Source organism: Poecile atricapillus, chromosome 7 (genome assembly GCF_030490865.1).
Source record: "Poecile atricapillus isolate bPoeAtr1 chromosome 7, bPoeAtr1.hap1, whole genome shotgun sequence".
NCBI classification, from domain to species: Eukaryota; Metazoa; Chordata; class Aves; order Passeriformes; family Paridae; genus Poecile; species Poecile atricapillus.
The window spans coordinates 24,133,448-24,158,300 of NC_081255.1; the positions used below are offsets into that span (position 1 = coordinate 24,133,448).

The window sequence follows — 24,853 nt, forward strand, 5'->3', positions numbered from 1 at the left end:
AATTTCAGTGTTAGATGAACCAAAGAGAGGAGTATTGGTAAGTGAGAGCTGGAGTGGACTCAGTCATCCTCCCCTGAGCTAGACAACCAGCATGTGCACTTTCCCATCGTCCATCACAGCATTCCTTGGCAGTTCAAAATTGTATTTAAAATAACGGAATGAAATCTGAAGAAAAGCACTTCTTTCCAGAACCCTGTCTAGTCTCTTTTCCAGGAGGTTCCTTAGGAAGAGGTCCTGCTAACAGATACTCCTACTGACTGCTCCTAGACTGCTCAGCCATTCAAAGCTAAATATATGCATTAAAAGGTGCAGTCTCATGAGCCTCTGCCTGTGTCTGCCCAGGAGAGCTTGAGGCACATGGAAAACAGATAATTTTTCTGTCTGCCTTCCAACTGACAAAACTGTCCTTTAACATATTGAATATCGGAGTTCAGTAGCTTGCCATCAATGCACCCAAGTAATTAAAAAAATCATTATTAAAACAAGTCCACACTATGGGATTTCACTTCATATGGCACTTTCCTGAAGCTACACATCTCACACGCTTTCATAAAATAAAGGTCAAGCACAACCTAGAAGCATCCACACCTCTGGAAGCCATAGCATCCAGTTGAGAGATACCAATGGCCCCACCATCACTTGGGAGTAACTCTTCCACACAGACCAGCTCAACCTAGTCGTACATAAGTCCTTTCACAAACCACAGGGCTCTGCTTTATTAAGTATGTGGCAACTAAAGGAAGCTAAATTATTTCTATCTCTCAGTTTTGTTGGCTGCTTAGCTTACAACACTGAACTTGGAGGATAGAAAAAGAAATTATATTAAACTCTGATTAAACTGTAATTACATTTAATGAATACCAAATACCTGACTCACTGAATAAACTGTAAGTGGAAAGATTATTTTCTCATAGTGACTCCCATGAAATGGCAATACATACCTTTCAGGGAAAGTATTTTAATTTTAAGAATGCGGAGCTCCTCTAGGTGTGTTTCTCAAGTTCATCAAGCCATTATGAAGTGGAATTTTAAGAAAGTGGAGGGACACAGACACTCTTATATTTCAGAAACTGTTTATATATTAATCTGTATTTTAATTGGGTTAACAGCTGCTATAAACTTCCATACTCTGAGAAGCAAACAGATTTGAGGAATTAACACATGGCTCTTTAGAGCAGCTTTTAAAGCTCACTGGCATAATTTTTGCTTTTCTTGCCCTCTTTATCTCCACGCATTCCTCTGGCAGAGGTGGACAGCTCACCTATTGCAAAGTGCTGGTTCTGCCTCTCAGACAGAAGCTCATCCCAAATCTCTGGAAGTGACTGAAAGGTGTGTTCTGAAAGGAACACAGAATCATAGAACAGTTTGTTTTGGAAGGGACCTTTACAGTTCATCCACTCTAACCTCCCTTGCAGTGAGCAGAGACATTTTCAACTAGATCAGGTTGCTCACAGCCCCATCCAACCTGACCTTGAATGTTAACTCTCTGGCAACCTGTGCCACTGTTTCACCACCCTCAATGTAAAAATCTTCTTCTGTATACTTAGTTGACTAGTTTAAAGTCATTATTCCTTGTCCTGTCACAATGGGGCCAAGCTGAAAAGTCTATTTTATAGGCCCCCTTAAGTACTGAAAGGTTGCAATAAGGTCTCTTGGGAGCCTTCTCTTCTTCAAGCTGAACAAGCTCCCAAAGCTCCCAGTCTTTCCTCACAGGAGAGGTGTTTCATCCCTCTGTTCATCTTCATGGCCCTCATCTGAACCTGCTCCAAGAGGTCCAAGTCTTTTCTGTACTAAGGATGTCAGGCAACCTTTCACTATCTCAGCCAGTACTGATGCAAGTGGTTTCTACTGTTCCAGGCATCCTCAGGACTGTATCTGTGGAGCACTGCACCCCTGATGTCATGGGAGGACAGGGTATAACAGCCTCCTCCAGACACTTCCCATCAGGAGGAGGGAGGGATATGAAGGCAGATGCAGAGGTGCCACCAAGAGTCACTGCTTATTCTTGCCCAAAACTCCTGTCCTTTTCTGCCAGGCCAAGCGAAGTACCAGCCTGTCTGTACAAGGACACATTGCCAAGTATACACACACAAGATTCACGCTGCAGAAATCACACACATGAATACAGAGGCATGTACCTGCTCCATAGGTACATTTCAATACATGTCACAGAGTGCTCAAACTGGACCAGATTTCTACTCTCTCTTCCTTTCTGATATTTTCTGTTATCAGTTATGCCCATCTGCCGCATCCAACCTAGCACATTGGATCTCTACAGCATTATCTGGTCTTGCAGCTTTGAAAAAGTATAAAAACATAAAATTGCACAATTGTAAAATTTCACTGGTTATCCCAAGAAGCATGAGGTACTTGGGAACATAAGCAAGCTATAATGCCTTTATCTTTTTGTATTTTTATTGTCTATTCCTTCAGGAAAAAAAATCAATAAAAATTAGTCATAAAAAGAGAGCAAAGTATCATGAAAAGATCTGTACAAGAACCTCGTATGTGGAGGGAACATCTCCTTATGCTCCTGGCAAGACCTTTCTTGAGCACCACAGAAAATCATCTGCATCGTCCAAAAGGGCACAATGAGCTTTATGCACCTAATAACAACTTTTAGCAACTTGCAAACACTTTCCATCTTCTCCACCTAAGCATTCAGCTCACTCCTCACAATAACCAAGGTTCACAACCTGCTGTTTTACAGAAGCAGGTCAGGGGAAAGGGGATGAGATGAGGTCTCAGAGTGAGCCAGCACTGGAAGAGAGCTCCTGGCCATTGGTGTGGGGAGTTGGAGAAACATCCTGTAGCCAGGGGAGAGCACAGACACATCAAAAGCTAAGCTTGTTGAAGGTGGCAACAAGCTCTCCACCCTTCCAGGCACCCTTCCCATGCTGTGCTGTTGTCTTCAAGAAGGATAAGGGATGGAAGAGGTACTCCAAACCCCAGGGAGTAATGTCAAGCAACTCCAGTAACCCTTCCACACAGTCTACACCAGGCAGTTCTACTGCTTAGCAAAGGCAGAGGGGAGAGGGGAAATCAGCAGCACAGCAGACAGGCTCCCACATAATGTCAACACCACCCTCTCTTTCCTAGAGAGTTTATCTGGAAAACCATCGTATTTCTGCTTCAAGACAGTTTGCTGATTACCTAAGCACTTGTCTCTGGTGTACAATCTGATAATCAGGCCCGGTCTTTCTTTGTAGACAAAGAGGCCAATAAATCTCACCCTTTGTAAGCAGAGGTGCCTAGGCAAAGGCCTTTACTGGCATTTAGCAAAATGAGTATTTTTCAGAAAACATAAACCAGCAGAAAGTCAATAACAAGTGCTGGAGCAGTTCAGGCAGCCGCTCTGCAAGAGCACATCCTGGCTGTGTCTCTGGGGTCTCAAGTGAACCTACACCAGTGGCACAGGGATGATCCCTGCACCTACCAAGCAGCACCCCACTGTTTAGTAAGGTTCACCCGTGGCTCTCAGGGCAGAGTTTCAAACTCAGCCCCATACAGAGGCCCCAGGAAGGAGCCCAGTTACACCTCTAGCATGATCTCACTCTTGGACCTCTTGGCAGCCCCTGCAACAGGCCAGGGGACTGCCAAGCCAGGAAGGCCAGGGGCCATGCTGGCCACTAAGTAACAAGGGGTACAATGTGGGGGTGACCAGGAGCCAGTAACATCATGGCTAGGATTAAAACCAGCTTCCTAATCCATGTTGTTAATAACAGAGGACTTGCCAAACCTGGTAGTGGGGCCTTTTTGTACCATTGATAAAAATAGGTGGGGGTCGTGCAATCATTTTTCCTTCTGACATCAGTACTGCCCATTTTCACCCAACTCTGGACATGATGCCAGACCAACGTTTGTGGCAGAGCCTGCAGCAGAATGCTGACCTGTGACACCCTTGCCCATCCTGGACTCCTGCAAAAGCACAACCATCACAGCCACACAGCCACAAACACACACACGTGCACACACACACGCGCACACACACACACACACACACACACACATTCATCTTCGCTTTCTTCAAGGCTCTACATGGGAGACATGAACACCTGCTCCAGATCCCCGAGAGCAAGAGAAGACCAAGAAACCATCACTGCAGTACAGGAGCATTAGATGGGCTGACTGTTGGTCACAAGGTCATCATCCAGGGAACTACTAAATGTCCCTAGATTGCAGCAGGCTGGAGAGTCTGTTCAGTTCACAAAGCTGAATCACAAGCACACACCAAGCCAGTCATGCAGGTTCTTGTGCAAGAACAGAGCTGCAGTCTTTAGCAACAGAGGAAAGGATGCAATAGAGAGATTTCCAGACAAAGGAGTTTTTGTGGGAGTTAAAGAGACAACTTCTCTCCAGAATTTAGGGGACTTGCAAGGCCGACATTTTGGGCTCAGCTCTAGAAGATGACATTTTTAGCAAAGATCAGGTGCAAGCTGTGAGATTTATCACATTTGTACAAGCAGATGTCCAGCAAGTCTCATGGGGATAAGGACAGCCAAAGTAGTTGTCCAGCCTTCTAGCATTAAGGTTGCAAAACCATTTCCATTATAACCCTCTGTTCTCACACATTTATAGCTTTCTGAAAGCTCTTCTCTGGGGAATAATGTTTTCTGTGCTTAGTATTTTTTTTTTTTTTTTAAAGTTTAAATAAAATACCTTCAGATGGTTTTGAGTTACAGGAGAATAAAAATAAGTATTTGTTTTTACAATGTGAAAATATGGAAGGGGCTGGTTGGTTCTGGAGGAGACTCCACCTAACACAGAGGAGTCATTTTTCATCAGGCTAGTACAGGTGGGGACAAGCCCTCTGTGGGCTTAAGCCTGTAGCCACAGAGGGAGTGGAAAACAACCATGGTGTTGATGATCCTAGACAGGACAGGGACAGAATGAAGAACTTGAATACACTGATTCCCACAGTCAGTATTTTAGACATTGATCTGGCCAAAATTGAACCAATGGCCTGATAGGAAAGAAAGTCTAAAGCAAAAGGAACTTAAAGTTTCTTTTGATGATTATGGCAAGGAGGATAAACACACTCGGAAAAACAGTTAACTTTTTTGGTTGAATAAAAAAATAAAACAACCCCAAATCAACAACAAAACCCAACGTCTGCTCCTCAGTTCCTCTGAACCCTCAGGGATCACATTTACCACCTTCACTCCATATGTGGGAAAGGTGGCCACAGCTCAAGAGCAGCTGTCCTAGGCAATGAGAGGGTAAGCAAGTAAAGAGGCCTCTTCTCCAGCAATCATTTCAAGTGGCCCACAATTACAACATCAAAAAGAAAGTCTTAAAAATACAGACATGAATTATCCTACCACTCTGGAGGACTTCTCAAATCCCAACATGCAGGCCCACAGGATTTAGTGCCTCTGAACCACACATCTGCACTGTCTTTCCTCAGTCCATGCTCCCTTCGACCTTCCCCACCACAGAGGAACACAGCAAAATCACAAGAGCTCATAAAGAGGTTACAGGATTTTGAACATCAGCTAACATGAGTGTGTTTATTTGGTGGTCACCCAATCAAGACATTTGTTAGCTGTAAATACAATTGTCTTAAGTTAGCAGATCATAGCTAGAGTTATTTATGAATCCAAATGGAGGTCTTTACACACTACTGCAATAACAAAAAATTATTCTCTTTGTCATTAACTCAAGGCTGGCATGACATGCTGCCTTGCAGCTGCACCGTGAAGAGGCGACCCAGGTCTCTGGTGCAATGGAAATCTGCTTCCCAGAGAGACTCTTGGAGCACCAGGGAACCTTTGCACTTTACCTCTGTACAGAAGGGCGTAAGCTGGGGATGCACCACAGGCTGAACATACATGTGAAAGGTGGATTCGATCTCCATCGTCCTGCCATTCAGCTTCAGGATAGGGAATTCAATGATTTCCTGAATAGGGCAAAAAGAAAAGCAGCTGTTCATTTCAAACAAACAAGAAATTAAGCTGGAAATTATCCCATCTAGCAAGGTGGTCTGATAGTCCCAAACAAAAGTAAACTCAACACAAAGCTCTGCAGAAGTGGGAAGGTGGTGCTGCAGCACAGAGCACATCCAACACCGTCAGAACAGATGAGGATAGTGCTGATGCTCATCACAGCCGGGACAGGCTCTGTGAGGTCTCCCTGCTCAGCACTGCAGCTGCACACATCACTGCCTAAGCTGAACCTGAGGAAGGTGGTCTCACACCACTCCCATTTGCTCCCAGAGGATATGAAGCTGTACTCCCAATGGGCTCACAGCTACTTAGCAGGAACATCGCAGGGTCTGTACCCTCCCCAAGACCAGTCTCAACCTTTCCAGCCCACCATCCTTCTAAGGACACCATCAGACAGACAACAGGGACTACTGCACCTCCTTCTCTGGAGAGGCTGAGGAGGACTGCCCTCCTCCAACAGACTGAGAAGAGGAGCTGAAAGCTCCCCCCAAATCCATCCCTATGGGATATAGCACAGTAGCTAGCTCCGCTTCATTTTCCTCTTTGTAGCCAATTTATGCTGATAGGGAAATAAAAACGTTCCTTCATCAGAAGAATGTTCAATTATTTGAATAATCAGCAATCAAAAATTTACATGGACCTGTTAATAAAAAGTTTAAACAAATCCTGTTGCGATGGATTTCTCAATTATTAAAAAATATACATGAAATTAAAAAAGCCGCCCACTGAATAAAAGCGATAAAATCCTTTGTGTTCACCCCCCTTCTTCTCCACTCCCTTTCTTCCTTCCAGTTTAATGTAAGAGGAGAAGTGACAATTTGTTTGGTGTCTTTAAAGAATAATTTGTCTATGTTATTTAATAGAGATCCATGACACCGAGGTTCTGGAGTGCAAATGAGCCTGCTGAGTGATATCCATGCAACAAGCCTCTCAAATCACTTCTGGAGAAAAACAGAGAGAGGGAGAGAGAATAAAAAAAATATTGCTTTTTAATATTCAAAAACAGTTTGCAAAATTTAATCAAAGCAGAGCAAAAGCTAACATTTTTACCACTTTGACATTTTTATTAGTGCTTTCATAAATTTTTAAAACATGAACGGAATTAGTTTAACAACAAAAAAAACTGCCTGAAAACATCTGGAAGAGACAAATAAGAAATAATAAAAAATGAAAAAAAAATCCAACTCCTGTGAGTAAAATTAGCATGTGAAAAATGCAGCCGCTGCAGAGGAACTAACACACTTTTTTGGACCGTGGTTGCAACCCTCATGACCTGCAGGCGGAAATTATCGTGAGGTTACACATATGAGCTGATGACTTCACCACCCCACTAGGCAGCAGGAGGGCAAGAAGCTGGGTGGGTAAATGGAAACAACAGAGAATTTAAACAGCCAGGAGAAACACCCAATTTCCATGGTGGGCAGAACCCAGAGACAGAGCAGAGCAGCTGCCCAGTGCAGCAGTGGCACAGCCCAGACCAGGGCACGTGGAGAGCACATGCTGCTGAGATGGAAAATTAGAAAAAATGTAAAAATCAAATAAAGTGTTAACAGTGTGGAAGTGCCCAGGTGTAGACATTGAAGCTGCACAGGATGCATGGCTTAAGTATCTCCTCATGGTCAGCTGTGCCACACCCTGTGCATGCTGTGCTGGATGACCAAGAGCGTATGGCTGGGCACATCCTTCCCCACAGCCATACCACCCCACTGGGAGTCACCAAGTTCTCCCAGGAAAGAGAACAAACTTGACCCAAGGGCTCTAAAGGAAGGAGAAGACACATGCCAAGCATTTGAGTGTTAGCCAGATTGCCTGCTGTGGTGCAGCTAAACTCACCAGCTTCAACCACCCAGAAGGACCCATGGAAACCCAAGAGAGCAAGAAATGCTGGATATAGCTGATCCTCCCCTCAAAAGGGCTGCCAGATAGGCTCTGAAAGCAGCAAACTTCTGTTCAGAAGGAAAACAGACTACAAAATCTGAAGTCAACAGACAGGCTGCCATAACAGAGCGAGGCTTAACCTCAGGATAACACCATCCCATCTTTCAAATTGGTCTGGGGCACCTCACAGTCCCTTAGGCCTGTATCCCACCCAGAGGAATGGAAGCAGGCAAGCCCACAGCAAGGCAAGATGAACATTTCTCCTTTCAGAGAGGGACACACACCGGCTGGATTTTATAGCGGGGCTGTGTTGCAATGCTGGGATGTACCCTAAGGGACCACAAACATCCTCAGGGGCCATCAACTGGCTGAATGCAAAGTGAGACTGAAAGACAGCATTCTGCTGATCTGATACACAAAGGCGTCACTCGCCTTCCAGAACCAAAGGCAAAAACCACTTTCAGGAGGGTCCGATTAAGACAGACGGAGGAAATAAAAAGCCATACTTAAAAAATGTGGAAAATTTAACAATATCCAGAATTACTGTAGGTCTGTGGGAAGCGAATAGCCAGGAGCAGGGGGGGAACCCCAGAGGCAAGTAGAGCATCTTAGGAGAAAGTGCAGCCACTCTCTTGAGCTTATTGGGTCAGTTTTTGAAGCAAGTGGTAAAGAACCCTTCCCAAAAGGCTGTTTATCTGCACGCTTCCTATAGCGGAGATTTTTCCAGTCTCTGGCAGTGTTTGCTCCACTGGTATCTAAGGCAACAGATACCAGCCCCATGAAATCAGCCCCACTCCTCACTAACAACGTTAGCCAGTCCTGCAATGAAATTTAACCTGTGACACTGCTGTACTTTTCATTTAAACTTTCATTTGGAGAGAAGCAGTGTTTGGAGACCCTGCAGTTTGTCCTGCTAATAAAGACAAGTGTTGGGACCTTTAAAGGTGCCATTCATCTTTTGCCTTTATTAAATTCAATTTTCTTAAGCCCATGATACATCATGAAATTAAGAGTTGACATTCCTGCAGAAACAAAAATATCTATCAAACATAAACAGAAAGGGGGGAGAAAAGAGGCCTCTATTACCAAGAATTTATGGCTTAAAGTTGATGTGTTTCCACTTTTTTTCTCTCTCTCTCCTTTTTTTTTTTTAACAAGCATATGGTTTGGTTTAGATATCTCAAATGTTATTACAGATCTAGAATTTCATTAGTAATTATTATGAAACGGTGAGCACTTAGACACTCATACACACAACCCCCCAACAGACTGTGATGCAGGAAGGCAGCCGGGTGCTCTCTCACGTTTCACAGCAGCCCAATGAGCTCAGCATACTCAGCTCCATCTCCAGCATTCAAGGACCTTCAGTGCTTCTTCCCAGGCAGGAAAGGTGGAGGAAAGCAGCATGAGGGAGTTAAGGGAGAGATTCACAGACACTTCCTTTCTCCTATCATAGCCTGATCATCCGTAAGTGTTACCTTGAGATCCTCACATATATCCACTCCAACACTGAGTAAATGTTCCAACTTTGGCAGTGATTTGTGCCAGCAGCATTTGGGGCTTCTAAGCCTTCCCTCTGCCCCCACTGCCAGCTTTTCCTTATAGCACAACCAGGAATTATGGATATGCTAAAATAATGCTGAGGGTGTCCAGAGGCTGCAAATAGCCGCGAGCTACCAGAAGAACAAATGTACTCATTTGAATTTTGCGAGCACTGCAATTAGGTATTTTATTCAGCACTGCAAAGTAACTTGAAAGGAAATCCAGGATTCAAACCACCACCAATAAATAAGTAGCTTTTTATTTTCCTTTCATTGTCAGAAAAGTTGGACATGTTTTCTGTTGAGAAATTCTGCACAAGGCTCCCAATTACAGACATTTGCATTTATATTGTTGGAACACAGAGCTTCTAAAATCAATATTAACACGTTTAAAGAAAAAAACATCAGCACCCTCTCCCTCCCCTCAGCTGTGCCCCCAAACACAGTAACAATAGGAACCTACAGAGCCAGAGGCTTATACAGATCCATTACCAGGTCCACTCTCTTTACAACAATCCTACATTTACGATTTCAAGGTACTTTAAGCAAATCTATGTGACAGCTTCCTCAGAACTTTAGTCTTTCTGAAAAACCAAGGGTTTAAAAAAAAAGAAGTTCCAGGTAGAAGTCTCCTGTGCAACCCGGCTGTCCCAAGCCAGTGGGTTAAGCAGCAGCAGGGTAATTGGAATGGCTAGGGACTTTCTTCTAAGAGGGGTTTGAAAAATTCTTAATGGTACGTGAAAGCACTGCTAGAAACCCAGCCTTTCCTTACCCAGTCATCCTACATGAAATTCCCTTCCCTTTAACACCAGAGCAGGGATGCACCAATTCAGCTGTCTTGATCTTCTTGCTAGTAAAAGAAATGAATGAGCACAGAACTATGCTTGCTAAACAATTTCCAGTCAGAGAAGAAAGCACCTGAAATTACCCTAATTCCCACAGATGAATCTTTTTGCTTATCCTTTTGGATCTGGGTACCACTAACATCATTATAGAGAAAGAATAAAGTTCCCAGCAAGAGCTTCCCAGCTCTCAAAACCTTTTAATCCAGATGCCTATGTACAAAGTGGACAGAGCATGCCTTAGTACACTGAGTTATATATTTGAGGAAGACTGTATGGCTTATTCAGTTCAAAAACTACCAGAGAATAATTTATCCCTTACTCTAACCCCCATGTGAAGAAGTTTAATAAACACAAGAATAAAAGATGCCCATAAAAATCAGAGCTGACTGTTCAAAATGCAATAAAAACAAGCAGAAGCTGTTGAGAGAAACGGATTTTGTCTGATAAGGAAAAGCATAAAGCTTCTTACCAAAAGAACTGCTTGCACCTTCAAAAAAGGTAAGGGCAGAAGAGGTAAGGGAGTGTCCGTGGAGGGACAGAGCTTTAGCACCAGCTCATTTTGTTCAGGCACGGCTTTTTTCCCCTCTCTTTAAAGAAAAAAAAAAGTGATTTTATGCACAAGGAGCTTATTTCTTAAACAAACACTCGTGTTTTTGATTTACACCATGGGCTGCTCCTAAATAATTTATGGCGGGTTAAATTTATTGCACAGCCCTGGCCGGCTGCAAATTCGAATTGCCAAATAATTAGATTTTAGGGCAATGCTTATAAATTATCCGCCGATTTGTCCGGACTTGTTTGTCAGTTGCTTTGTGCTTCGGGTCATCTTTGGCATTTCGCTGTTTGTGTTTTAATTGCTGATTTACACTTTGACAGATGAGAGTTGATGCCTCCAAGATCGGGGAGAGGGTGTGGGGGCGTTGAAGAGCAGAAAGAATCAGAGCTTTTAATGCCTTGTGATTTTCTTTTTTTTTTCCAAGGCAATTAAAATCGAAAGGGACATAGTAAGGACAGCACTAGCCTAACAGATCTACCTCCCCAGTTTCCATCCTCTGCCTTAATTATTATTTTAACTAAAGCCATTTCCAAGTGAGCAGCCTTGTACTGGCCCTAAGGGGCAGTAACCAAGATGACCTCATAGGTCTTTTCCCCACTTCTAAATTTTTATTAAACTAACCAAAACAAGTACCATAAAGGCAACATCTCTCCAGTGCGGAACAGCAGGACTTCTGCTGAATCAGGGCTATGCTGGCTTTCCAAAGGATGTCTGCCTGCACATGTGCCACGGAGCCTCTCAGCACCTCAGTCCTGGCTAAGTTACTCTTGTATACTGATTAAGCCTATCAAAAGGTCTTTGAGGAAGCAGCTGGCCTCCAAATTTCTTTTTTCCATCACTATCTAGCTTAAAATACACATATTCACACACCTAACAACTTGTTACATTTGAAAAACTACTAAATCCCAGAAAAGCAGGAAGGGAAATCCACATCAAAAACAAAACACAAGAGAACTGGAAGGAATATGGGAAGATCATGAAACCCATGTCAAAGATGACATGAAGAAAAATTCTGCTGCCTGATCATTGATTATCCAGTGCTTCTTCTTCCCCCTGCTCTCAGGTGAATCACACTGCCTATCCCCAAAACTCAGGCACTGAAGCCCAATGTCAAAAGCTGGATTTCCTCAAAAATAAATTTTGAGCTGCATTTTGGGTTCTGCACTGACATCAAACATGGCTCTTAATTCCCAGTGCTGCCTTACAACTCTGAGGGTGAGGGACCATTTCTCTTTCTTTAATAGAAGCTGAAATCCCCATCTAATCACATGCCTCCAGGAGCTTCAGCTTTAAAAGAGACATCTAGTCCATGCACCTGCCTGAGGGCAGCATCATCACCCCCTAAATAATTTCTGACTTTGTCTAGGCTGTTTTTACCGACTCCAATAAGAGAGACTCACACACTCCCCAGGCACTCACTCTATCCTCCTGTTTCATTAGTCTTATCATTGCAAAGTTTTTCCTAATGTCTAATCTGAATTCCCCCTTGCTGTTGTTTAGATTCCCAACCACTCTTCCTACCCACAGCAGACACGGGCCAGAACATTGCCTTTCTCATTTTTGCAAAAAAGACCTCATCTTATATACACCTCTCATCACTGCACTAAACACAAACCCGATGCCATCCTGCCTGCACTCACAGCTGTGTTTTGCAGACCCCTGGTCACACTCACTGATTCTCTTCTTCGCTTTCTTGAAATAGTATCTTTTTTTCTTCTAAAGCGTACAGAATACAAAGTGAAGTACTTCATCAGCTCAAGTCCCTTCATACAGGGCCAATAAAAGGAGGATCCACATCTCACAAATGACAATTTTCTCCTAAATTTACCAGTGTGGTCCTTGGGAGTTTTTCATGCCTGCCATTGCACCTGAAATCTTGACAGGAGGCTCACAGCCCTTGTCCTGCCATCCTTAACAAAACTTTCAGTAATCATTTCCTCCCAGGCTGGTTCCTGCCTCTCACCGCCAGCATCATCTCTCCCTGCCAAAACCCACTAAGCTATTTTGATCTTTCCAGCAGGACCCAGACATCAAAAATAAGGCAGAATCTCCTTCCTCTTTTCACATATGGGGTGAGAAATATAGACCAACAGAAATCAACACTTCACCATGTTTCTTCAAGTACTATTGACATATATTTAACCACCCAGAACATCTCTACTGACACAGCCAACAACAATTTAAGCTTGACAGTTTGGGGGAAGTTTAGCACTCAAACCAGGTTAAAAACAGCACACACACACATTTCCAAGTATTACCTTTCCACTGCAAGATGGCAACTACACTATATCTTTTTTCACATCCACTCCACTCTATGGCAGACAAACAGCCTGTGCAGTCCCTGTTGCAGAATTATCAGATCATTTCAAGTCCCAACCTCTTCACCTGATATTGAGCAGGACAAATGATCAGTGTTCCCAACAACACTAAAACATCTGGGATGGGTAGAAAGGGCACATTAGTGCATGTAAATGAATACCCAGGGTTTTACAGACATTACAACTAGCTGCTGATGACAGTGCATTTCTGCCTGACAGAGAGGAACTAAATAACGTTATGAAGAGTTATTTTGCCAGCTAACAAGTGCACAGACTGAAAAAGACAACATGGGGATGGTTGCACAGCAAGCTTGGCATAAAGGGGGAAAGCCCACAAGATTTAAGCATGTCCTGTGTCCTTCTCAATAAAAGAGCTGAGTTGCATTGCTTGTTTATCAGGAAGGTTTTGTTCAAAGCTAAGACAAGACCACTTTAACACAGCAAAGACTATTTCCCAGGAACCACAGCAGCCTGAAAAGAACCATTCCCAAATAACACTGAACGAGTGCCGTGCCATGCCATGAAAGAATAATGCCTGGTTTCAAAACATTATGCTGGGAGTGATGCAAAATACTTCCCATACCTCAGAGGCTGCAAAAGAGCAGTAGGCACACACCAATGATCGACAACCACACACGACAATGCACACGGCAGGACAAACACAGCAAATGTACAAACCTGTGACACCCATCCCCTTCAGTTCAGAAATGCACATGATGGGAGTATTTCCAGAAGCACATGTAGCCCTCAGCAGCAGCTTTATAGACAGGCAAACAATCCAGCAGACCTGCACATTCCTGAGCTAGCCTGGATCTTTCCTTTTCAGGGTGACTGCTGCCCAACTACTTTCTGCTGTAACAACAAGTCTACTTAACTTTGCAACTTGTCACCTAAACGATGTGTAATGTTTGCACAGCTAAGGATACAGTGTTCAAACAGCACAGGTGGGGAATTGTACTCTGGGATGCATATGTGATGTGGGGTCTCTGCACATTGTGAGGGAAAGCAAAACATGACTGATTGCTTTAAAGTAGTCATCTCACCAGCCTGTCAATAACCAGCCAAAAGCTGAGCAGGTTAGGTCAGGTTAGGACTGCAGCCATTGGCCACCAGAGTGCCTTAGTATCTCAGACTTTTAATAATGCTAGGTTTATATCTTTAAATAAGAAATTGCTTTGAATTTTTTTTCATACATACATGTCTTGCCTGGTGGTCTCATGGTTGTGCTCTCCAGGAGATTTGGGTTCAATAACTCAAATTCATGTTCTCTAGCTCATCAGGTTTTAAATAAATACAGCTAATTCTGTTGCCTGAAGTCATAACCCACCCTGTCAGATTGATATGGGTCACAGAAAGGTTTTCCCCACTTACTGGGAGAATGAGGGAGGTCTCCAAGGCAAAGTGAGTGCAGGTCTGAGATGCCAGGTGCAGTGTCACCCTCAAAAGCTCAATGCAAACAGGAAAATCCATCTGAAAGGGCTCTTACAAGAACTGTTTCCTGCTACTCTAGGAACTTAAAGCATTCTGATGTAAGAACAATGGCATAGTAACAGCCATAACTGGCAAAGAGGTGATAAATACATATATATTTACTTACTTCTAGTAAAATTTTTTTAAAAATACTTTTAAGTTGTTATGTTACATGCATTTTTAACAGCATTTCTCTAGAAATAGCATTGTAAGAAGCTGAATTGAGAAGCAGGTAACTAAAACTACACCCAAGCCTAAGATGCATGAACATGGGTAATTGCAAATTAATATTCCATTGTAATACTTATGCTGAGTTAAAGTTGCCACGGGAAACAAGCCTGAATTTCTTTATTTTTCAGCAACTTATGATCACCCTCAGTAAAGGTTCTGGCAGGTGATTTCTAGTGCATTGAGTTTAACAGCCACACAAAAACAGTGCAAGAAGAAAGCTGCTATGTGGGAATGTCTAGATGGAACAGGCAGGCACAGGCACACACACATCCTTTATCTGCCTCTGGGTAGGATTGTGACAATGTCTGTTACTGTGTAAGACACCTGCATTCCCATCCTGGCCTTCAGGTTGGATTGCCTTGATGCATTCTCCACAGAAAACGATGTGGAAAGCACACAGAAGGTACCTAGCAGCCTGCTTCCCAGCAGATGAGTGATCCCTCCATCACCTCTTCCTGCAGCAAGTTTGTGATTTCAAGGACATATTCCTCCTACAAACTAGCTTCAGCTATGGCTTCCAATGCAGCTTCCCTATCCTCTGTGTAGTCACCCTACACAGACAGCTTGGCAGGGACTGCACATCTGTTGATATGGCCTAAATTTGGTGGAAATGGACATCCATTCCCATTCCAAGGTCAGTCTATAAATCACAGCACCTCAGCAGCAGAGACACAACTCAGTTGTCCCTGCTGCAGTAACAAGATCGCAGATAGAACAGGACGGGGAGCTGTACAGAACATCACAGCCACTCCAGCTGTACCTGCCCATGACTGTGGGCTGGATGTGAGACCGATGTTCAAGGGAAAACACTTGTAATGCTCTTTTACAGCAGCACTCAAGGAAATACAGACTGAACCTGATATAACCTTCTCCTGCATTTGTATTTAATATTATCTTACAGAAAGACTGGCTCCTATTTGTTAACACAGTTTTGCCAATCACAATATGTACTGTGATCACCCAGATTTGTTTGAACACTTAGAAATAAATTATTAGTAACTGAACATCTGCTTAGTCAGTGTGTGTTTATGGTTTTATGTTGAAATGGTGAGTGATGTTTTGTACTTACTAGTATATCCAGTTTCATTTGAGAGCAATTATAATTAAAAATTCTCCCAAAATAACAATCTAAATGCATGCTAAACAGAGTTGAAGTATCTAGGATACACTAACAAAAAATATCAGGATATTTGCATATAAGCATTTAAAAAATACTGTTTAGGAGGACACAGAAAGCATTGTCTATAAACAATTTATTCTTCTGCTTCTGGTCACAACCTTCTTCAGCAATGAGAAGATTTGAACATTTCATATTTTCCCTTTACAGAGAGTTTGAAAGAGGCAAATTTCTACTTCCCAAATAATTACTAATTTGAGTGAATCTGAGACACTCAAGAAAATGCAACTTTATCATTACCAAAAGCTCATTTAGCAGCTTAGCAACTCCAAGATTCAGCTTCTTCTGCCAGGTCTGATGCTCTTTTACATTTCCAGGCAGCAGACATACAGAGCTTGAATTTTATTTGATTTTCATTTAAGTGGCTTTAATAGATCAGAGTAGATATTAATTAACATCATATATAGAAGGCTAATTTCAAATTCAGCTTTGAACATATCTGATTTCTGCTGTCAGACTTTTTATATTTAAAACAAATAATTTATTTTCTTCCACTTGGCTGAAGTTGAAGGCAAGATGCCTGGCTTGCTGACTGAAAGAGGCACACCTTCTTACTGCATTAATAAAGGCAGCCACAGATCTGAGTCTGTGGAGCTGCCTAACACAGTCACTGAAAGCACTGACCACCATAAACATTAGTGTCTACAAGGACAAAGGGACAAAAGAGCAAGACACACTTACTAATGCATCTTCTCATGAAGCTAAAGTTCCATATGTACCCAGCTCTATGGGCTGACAGTGTATAAAAGCAGAAGGTACTCATAAACTCTTACCAGACAGTGAAAGAAAAAACTCAGAGCTGAAAAATGAAACACACCACCACTGTTCAGGGTCCACTGACCTCTGCAGAATGACAGCTCCCAACTGACCCCACTGGGCTTCGGATCACATTCCAAAGGCACAAGGTAAGCTTTAAAGAGATGTGAGAGGCCAGCCATAAACATCTCTTGCTGCCAACCCCTAATGACCTTTGGCTGGCTAAAACACTACATGACACAGATTGTTCAGTTAAAACCCTCCACACCTTCTTTTCTCTCTGGGATGGTCCCATTATTCATGCATACATCCAGAAAACCAATAAAGCTAAGTGGTTTCTATGTGTATATAAACAAGCACTTTGATGGAGGGGCATATCTTCTGGAAGCAGTCAGAAGTCAGGGCTACAAGGATGCTCCCATTCCTTCGTGGGTATAGGGCAGGGAACATGAAGGAACCCTCAATGCCTGACACGGGAGTGAGTGGTAAAGGGCACAGGGCAGCAGTCACAAGGCACTCAGCCAGCAGTCCCAGCCACTGGAGCCACCATGCAGATGGTTTCCCTGGGGAATACCACTGTCCTTGACCCTCCTTGATCCCCATTACAGAGGCCATACCACGAGACCTCAGAGAGAGATCAGACAATGTGAAAGGGAATGGAAATGAAGGGGCCTTCAGGGCTCACGAATGAGCATGAAGGACTTCCCCAGGGATAAAGCCAAAAAGGCTGCCAGTTATAGAGAAGCACAAGTAAATACAACGGGAGGGGGAGCAGATGTGGCAGACACACATCTTAGTGTACATAAAAAGACAGCTCTTTCAGTAGTTTCTTGTAAGAAGCCAGACTATTTTGAAGAGCAGTGAGTGAAAAATGTGAAATGTGTTGTATGGTGGCAAGTGAACTCTTGCAAGATTTTTAGGCTGAACTGGCTAAATTTACAGCTATGCCTACCCACTTAAAGTAACGTGGTTCACAGCTTAGCTTAGCTCTGTATATGCAGCCTTCTGATCAAATCCCAATGCATTTGAATTTCATTGTGTCTATACTTCTGTTTTGCAGGTATTAAAATAAAAGCAAAAAAATTAATCAGTATCACAATGAAGATAAGCATCCATTTCTAGCTCCCAGCTCCGACCTCAGACTGAACCTCCAAAACCTGTCTATCAATCCTGCAGTGAAAGATCCTGTCACTAAAACTTTGCAGAAAACATTGCTGAAATGCATGGCACAGTTTGCTCACCATGACATACAGCCTAGCAGTGAAGAGGACAAAAGCCATGCTGGTCAGCAATGACATAAGAGGTAGGTAAGGGCATCAGCTGAAGTCTCATTTTATGAAGTTTCCTGATTTTGGCAGGCACCTTTAGCCTTTCCAGCTACATTGAACCCCATGTAGCAAAAGTAATTTCTTTATTTGTCAAACTAATTTGTTGGTGAGGATATGTGAGGGACTGACAGCCCTTTCAATACTTTATATGATACAGACAGGCACTGAACACAGCAGACTGGAAAAACAACACTGAAGAACATCTCCACCTTAAAGGTGCCATCTCACCAACAAAATATATAGCAGATCTGCATTGGCCCAGACCATTACCTTCCCTGGCAAGGACTTGGGGACAAAGCTCCTTAAAACAGTAGTAATCATATTCCACTCATGCTCCTTTTTACTGCCAGCTGTAAACTAGCTCCACATGCATCATGGTTTTGCATCAAAATGTGCACAGACCAAGCCCATATCCAAAGGGACAAGGTAGATCCAATTTACAGCTTTGACAGGTCTGTGCACCCGAGGCGGAGCATGCAGGAAATAGCCTGACATCTCACTTGGAGAGCAGTTAAGAGCCTACAAGTAGAACTGTTTGCAGAGCCACAACAGCCTCCCACAATGGGCCAGCAAAAGAGCAGGGAATTTGCTATCCATTTTTCAAGAAACACAAAGAATAGGCAGCACCCACCAAGGCATTACTGGGGAAGGCAGGAGTCAAGTTTGTTCCCAACTTGCAGCAACCTTTTGCTAAGACAAGTGCAAGGGAAACCAGAGCAGCACTGGTAGACACCATGCTGAAAACTGCTTAAGCCTTTCATGCAGTTGAAACAAAGCAAAAGGAAGTTGTTGTGAACCAATGCAGGTACTACCAACACATGCAGACCAATTACTCAGCAGAGGATGTTGAGTCCACTTCAGGCTCAGAAATTCTGTTTGTTCATACCAACCTAATATTGGAGTTTTCTGGGTTTTTTTTTAGTACAGTTTTCTGGTTGAAAACCTAGGCTCATCCTGATTACAACTGAGAATATTTTTACTACTCTGCTCTACAGTACTGTGGAAGAACTGTTTGCAGAAAAGCTCTGTACTTCATCTGGATCTCTGTGTGTCTCAAGTGGTAGAGCACTAGAAGACCTCTCTGAAGCTGAAGTCTTCCTGTCTCTTTACACTCCAGAGTTAAAACCCAGGCAAGATATCTGGCCTTGCTGAAATTATCTAAAAAATGTTTTTCTTCTCTGCTTAGAAATACCATTATGTTCCACATATTTCCATTGTTCAAAATATTATTTTCCTAAAGCTGTTCACTACCAACAGCCTTTTTCCTTGCAGAATCAAACACGGCTGCCATCTATTATTGCAAGTTTCCAGCCAAAAATTTTTAGATCCTTCCCAATTCAGGCAAATGACAAAGTATACATGACTTAAAGTTGTTTTCAATAACACATGAATTGTCACTCCCTTGATGGAAATCCGACTAATTTATTCATTCCCACCAAACAGTCCTGGCATTGCTTCTGAGACAGCAAGTGATTGGCAAGAGCCCTGGAGAACCAGCAATAGAAAGGAGGTGGGACAACCAGAAAAAAATAGCGAGCTAGCACTGTGGGTTTTTTTACCTCTAGAAGAGCAGCAGCAACTTGCAAGGCAATAATTAACAGGATTAACTATTTACCTGAGGATGAATCTGTGGTTTATCACATGTAGCCTCAAAATCCAGCACTAGGAAGTAGTGATATCTCTGTGGAGGGAAGGATGACATTGCTGCCATGGAAGCTCCAAAGCCGTGGGACGCCAGTTTCCTGCTTACGATGGAGCTGAACCCTTTGAGAACACCAGCTGGGAAGAGGGGGGACACAGCTTGTCTTGACCTTGAAAGTAAGTTTTGGGGAAACTTTGCTGCTCCAGTATGGAGAAGTGCTATCATTGAACATCCAGAGGCATCTGAAACTGAAGAGAGACTCATGTTACTCACGCACACATACATTTTATCTCTGCTGGTATCCATTCACTGTCCTCCTCTGAAAGGGATTCCCTTTGTGCTTCCCAGTGAAGGTTCCAGCATCACAAGCCTGAAATAACACAGTAACCTGTTCTAAGCACAGCAGATGACATTTGGATTGAGCCTAAGGTGTCCAGAATCACAGGCAACTGAAAATTAACCTCTGCAAACAACTCTAAATTAAGAACTATGAGATACACAACAGTCATGGCTCCAGGCACCAGATCACACCCCACTGCTGAACCTCATTACAGCAGAACATAATACAAACCAACTAAAACACAGAATATCCAATCTAAGCCCTGTTGAAATTTCTGAGGCCTTTCATCTTTTCATATACAAAGCAGTTTCTGATACATAGCAAAAATTAAACACAGCAATACACATACCAACACTACAGTTTTATCCAAACAGCTTGGCCCTGAAACATCTGCCAGTTGCACCAAAACATGGCACTTTCATTACAAATCCAGGTGGCAGGTGGCTGGAAGGCTCCTCCCCAGGAAAGTTCTCATTTGCTCTGTTCAAAAGGTTTCTCAGAGATGTGATTTTAATGCTACACTCTGCTTCTTACTTCAGGTATTTCTCTCAGAGGAAGGTATCAGTTCAACTAATCACACACAGGGACTGCAGAACTGTAAAATGCAAGCAGGACTCTACAGGGTACAGTCTCCTTTCCAAAGAAATACCTCACTCAGCCATCACCTTCTGATACTTTTATTTAACAAACACTATTTAGTAAATTGCATTATCCATGTGAGACTACCTGGATTTCCCCTCCTATTACTTTTCTTCTAAAACTTTTCAGGAAAAAGTTGCCAGGATTATCACTATTCAAGATGGGTCAGCCTCAGGGCTGTTAATATATCTACAAGGATGAGAACTCAAGACCAGCTCATGGTATTACATGAGTGGGTACAGGGACTGATAGCTAAATGAGCAAATTGCACCAACTCAGTCCTCTTGAACAAGGATAGGACTACCCCCTCTAATTGCGCATGCATGTATATACACACACATACACCCTGCTACATAGATATTTAAATCCATCCCCACAGTTGGTCCCACTGCTCATGGAAGAACTCCATCACTTGACATGCCCCCCACCCCAACATCTGTGCTGGCTTTTTGCTCTGCCATGAAGGGACGGAAACACCCACCATGAGACACGGAGACAAAGGTGGCCATGGCAAAATGGGGACTTGCTGCTCATGAACAAAGTCACTGTTTGCACAAAAGACAGCATTTGCTCTCTCCCATCCGTTAGTCCATCAGGTAAATAATGCGCGTGCCAAAACACACACTTAATGAGGTAAATAATATGCCTTGAATAACGGCTAAATCTGTATTTACCTGCGAGACCAGAGAAACTCAGAAGGACCAGATTAGGAGATAATTGCAGCTAAGCAGGTTGTGTGCTTCGAGTAAACACACATTTGGTAACCTTCCCTTTCCAAGCTTTTGAGTGAAAGGCAAAAATCAAAGTTGAAATGTTTAAGATTGAGCTAGTGCCCACACTGCCAATTCCATGGCATATATGCATCGCCCCTGCCTTAAGGCTTTCATGTTTCGAAGCTGTTTGCTTTATTAAAGCTGTGTGCCAGACAGCAGGTACCTCGAAAACTGAAAACTCAAGTTGAAAAACCAAAAATGAAGAGCCCAACGTGGCATTTATTTTAAAGGGGCTCAGTTCTACCAACTGCCTTTCCATCTACAGCTTTGGCTGTCATTCATAAATGTATCACAAAGAAATAGAAGTTACTTGTACTTACTTCTAACATGTGCCACATATGAGATATTTTAGGTATACATGCTTTAAACCTTCTAACTACTATGACTCTAAAGGCCCATCACAACATATATAATGTCTCTTTATTCACAAGAATAAAGCAGCTTGTATGTTAGTTACAGGAAAACCTGGTCTTTAGCTTACTGCATCAAGTAAAGTTCACAGTTGGAGTGGGGGAGGCAGACAGGCTTCAACCCCTATATCAAACAGAGACCATAAAACATGTATTATCCACCCACCCACAGCAAGATCTCTTCTCTAGCGTATCTTAACTGGCAAGACCAGGGTATCAGACATGGACCCCATGAATCTTCAGGGTGGGTTGCACTACACACAGTGGTGCAGAGGTTTCTGAGCCACTGAGTCCATGGCAAAGGTAAACCAGCCACCTTGGCAGGATTCAGGCACATCCCCATGCAGACACAGCAGCACTATGCCAGACCCTGGCATGGCAGGTCAGGGTCACAAAAGTAGCGTGTGACATCTGTGGAGAGACGTAACAGCCAAAATCCAGTGCATGTTTACACTAACAGCTTCTGCAGTGGTCCACATCTAGCAACAGGATCAGGTTCCCCATCCCAAAAGCAGCCTCCCTCCCCACTATCCCATGTAGCAGAGGGAGCAGTGCTCTGAACAAAGGTACGTGAGTGGGGTATTGCATGTGGATTTCCCTATACAGGCAGCATACAAATAAGGGCAACACCACTGCAAACTCTGCACCTTCAGCCAAATGAAGTTTTAACGGTATGTTTACCCAGCCACTGCTCTGGGTGCCCTGGGAAGACCTCACATCATCTTCTTTGGCAAGGTCAGAGTGCCTCAGAGCACAAGATAGCTGGTGAGCAAACACACTTTATTAGATGTCATGTAAAGCATTTATAATGGCTATGACAATGCAAAGCACTAGTAATTATCCTGTATTTTTTTCCAAGAGACAACGATGTAAGCAATGCAGCTTCAAAAATTAAAAACCCAGCTCTAGCCATATAAATCCACATGTTCAGTGATTCCATTTCCAAACCTACATAAAACACCATACATATATTTCTTATACACACAGGATCAGATTATAATCTCAGACAGTGCAAGCTGTCACATCTGGCAGTCAACCCTACTAGGTTAATATTTCATATCACACAGCTCAAATTCCTCATACAGATACGTATGAAATGTAATGGGACCATGAACTGAGGTTGGACCTCAGGAATTATTTTGACAGATTGTACACAGACCTAGGAAAATGTGACACCACTTTACATTTGCTGCACCCAGTAAGATGGGAAATGGCCATATGTGATGGGTTTCACCTGGAAGATAGGTTGTATTCTGTGCTGTGTAACAGTATGTGTCCCATGTGACAGGACTGGCTAAAATCAGCATCATTATTTCAAAAGTAAGTTTAAGAAAAAATGTTCTCTGGACATCAGCTGCAGGTAGCAAGACAAGTTCAGGCTGACCACAGCTCTTGATTCTTTAGCAGTCCAAGCACACGGTACTAAAGCACGACAGTTTGATCACCAGTAAGGAAGGAAAGCCAAGAGAAAGGCAAGAGCCAGCTGTAGCCATCAGCTTTGCCAGGGGCCCCACTGAGTGCAAAACGGAGAATCTGCACTGGTGGCTGTTGCACACCAGGCTTCCTACTGGGAAAGTTTCTTAGGGACAACCAAAGCAGCAATGAACAAGACAGGGAACTCCTGCCATGTGAAGAATGCTGGTGACAAGAGCCAGAGGGCCATGCAAATGCGGTCCCTTGCCTGCAGGGCAGCCCCAAAGCCACAGAGAGAGATGTGCACCACACAAGCACCAGAGGAGTCAAATTCATCAATGGCACAACAAATTAGCCTACAAACTTGAGCTTAATGACTCCTGGCACATAACATAAATATGAACTTTTTATAACTACATCTAATTAAAATTACAGTTTGCCTTTAAGCCCCAAATACCCCCCTTTACTTTTCAGTTTGATAAGCTGAGTAGGGAAGGGGCAGGAAGACAACACCTAACTTCACACTGGCGGGGTGACCCAAATTACATTTTATGAGAGCCTTCACTTACATGTTAAATTACTTTGTTATGGCAAGATAGCCCTATTACAAAACAAACAAACAAACAAGAGAAACCCCCACTAACCTAAACTACAACACAAACTGAAATTAAATAAAAGCAAGCAAGCTCTGGGAGTAAAATGCTTGTTTATTATTTGTGCAAAACCTGGGTAGGGGCAGCTGTGACACCTGGCCTCCAAGAGACAACTGAACTCAAGGCTAGAGCACCAAAACAAATCAAAAATGTAAGTCAGGTTTGTCTATTTTATTGAATTATGGAGGAAAAAAAGTTCAGGTAATAGAGATGCTTTCTGTAGAACAAAATTGCAAGCATTTTGCAACACCTGGAAACACAGTATAAGAAAAAATGCAGAACTTCAATTTTGGTAGCTGTTCAAATGCATACTCAGAGGTCAAATGTGAGCCCATATTTCACTTGTGTGAAAGTATAACCGAAGAACAATAGAGATAACTCAGGGTGTTTTTTAATCAACCTTAACCTAAACCCAAATATTTCATTAGACGAACTACAGTCCAAAAATGACAGCACCTGGCTAGCCTGTGAGGCAGGAAACAAGAGACTACGAACAAGACCAACTTATCCACTCTCACCACTCAAACTTGCAAAAAAACCAACCAACATAAAGTAAAACAAATAACAAAAGACAAAGCTTTTAGAACTGTTTAATAAAGTAACACAATTTTAAGACAGGTAAATTTGCTTCTTTAATTTGTTAACCTCACAGTATCATCACTTGAACATGAGAACAGTACACTTCATGGCTGCACTCCCTTCTCGTTTGGCTGGGTTTGTCTCCAGCACTGCTAGACAACCACGCCTGTATTTTGGAAAATTTGTAATGTCATGGCATGTCTATATGCTGCCCCATCATTACTCAGCTCAGATACAACTTGGCATTCATCATTTTGTTTTTACAGTACTCCACAATCACACCCAGGCTCTTCCCACTACAGATGAGGAGGTCCCTGTTCTCAAGAACTTACAGTCTAAAATTAGAAGCAATACAAGTG

General features: G+C 42.9%; 1 protein-coding gene across 6 annotated transcripts in view; it reads right to left on the minus strand.

The window, feature by feature from the left end:
* ERI3 (ERI1 exoribonuclease family member 3) overlaps positions 1-24,853 on the minus strand; it is a 130,505-nt gene that overhangs the window by 100,982 nt on the left and 4,670 nt on the right. For 5 of the 6 annotated variants that reach the window (XR_009278036.1, XM_058843317.1, XM_058843315.1 and 2 more), the window contains exons 2-3: positions 19,661-19,935; positions 5,783-5,899 (exon numbers count right to left, since the gene is read on the minus strand). Coding sequence is in view for 5 of the 6 variants with exons in the window: in XM_058843317.1 (XP_058699300.1) it covers positions 5,783-5,899; positions 19,661-19,912 (369 nt within the window). In the remaining variant the exon portion in view is untranslated. Of the gene's footprint in view, positions 1-5,782; positions 5,900-13,023; positions 13,150-19,660; positions 19,936-24,853 lie in introns of those variants that run through there. The other variant, XM_058843319.1, reaches the window with a different exon arrangement.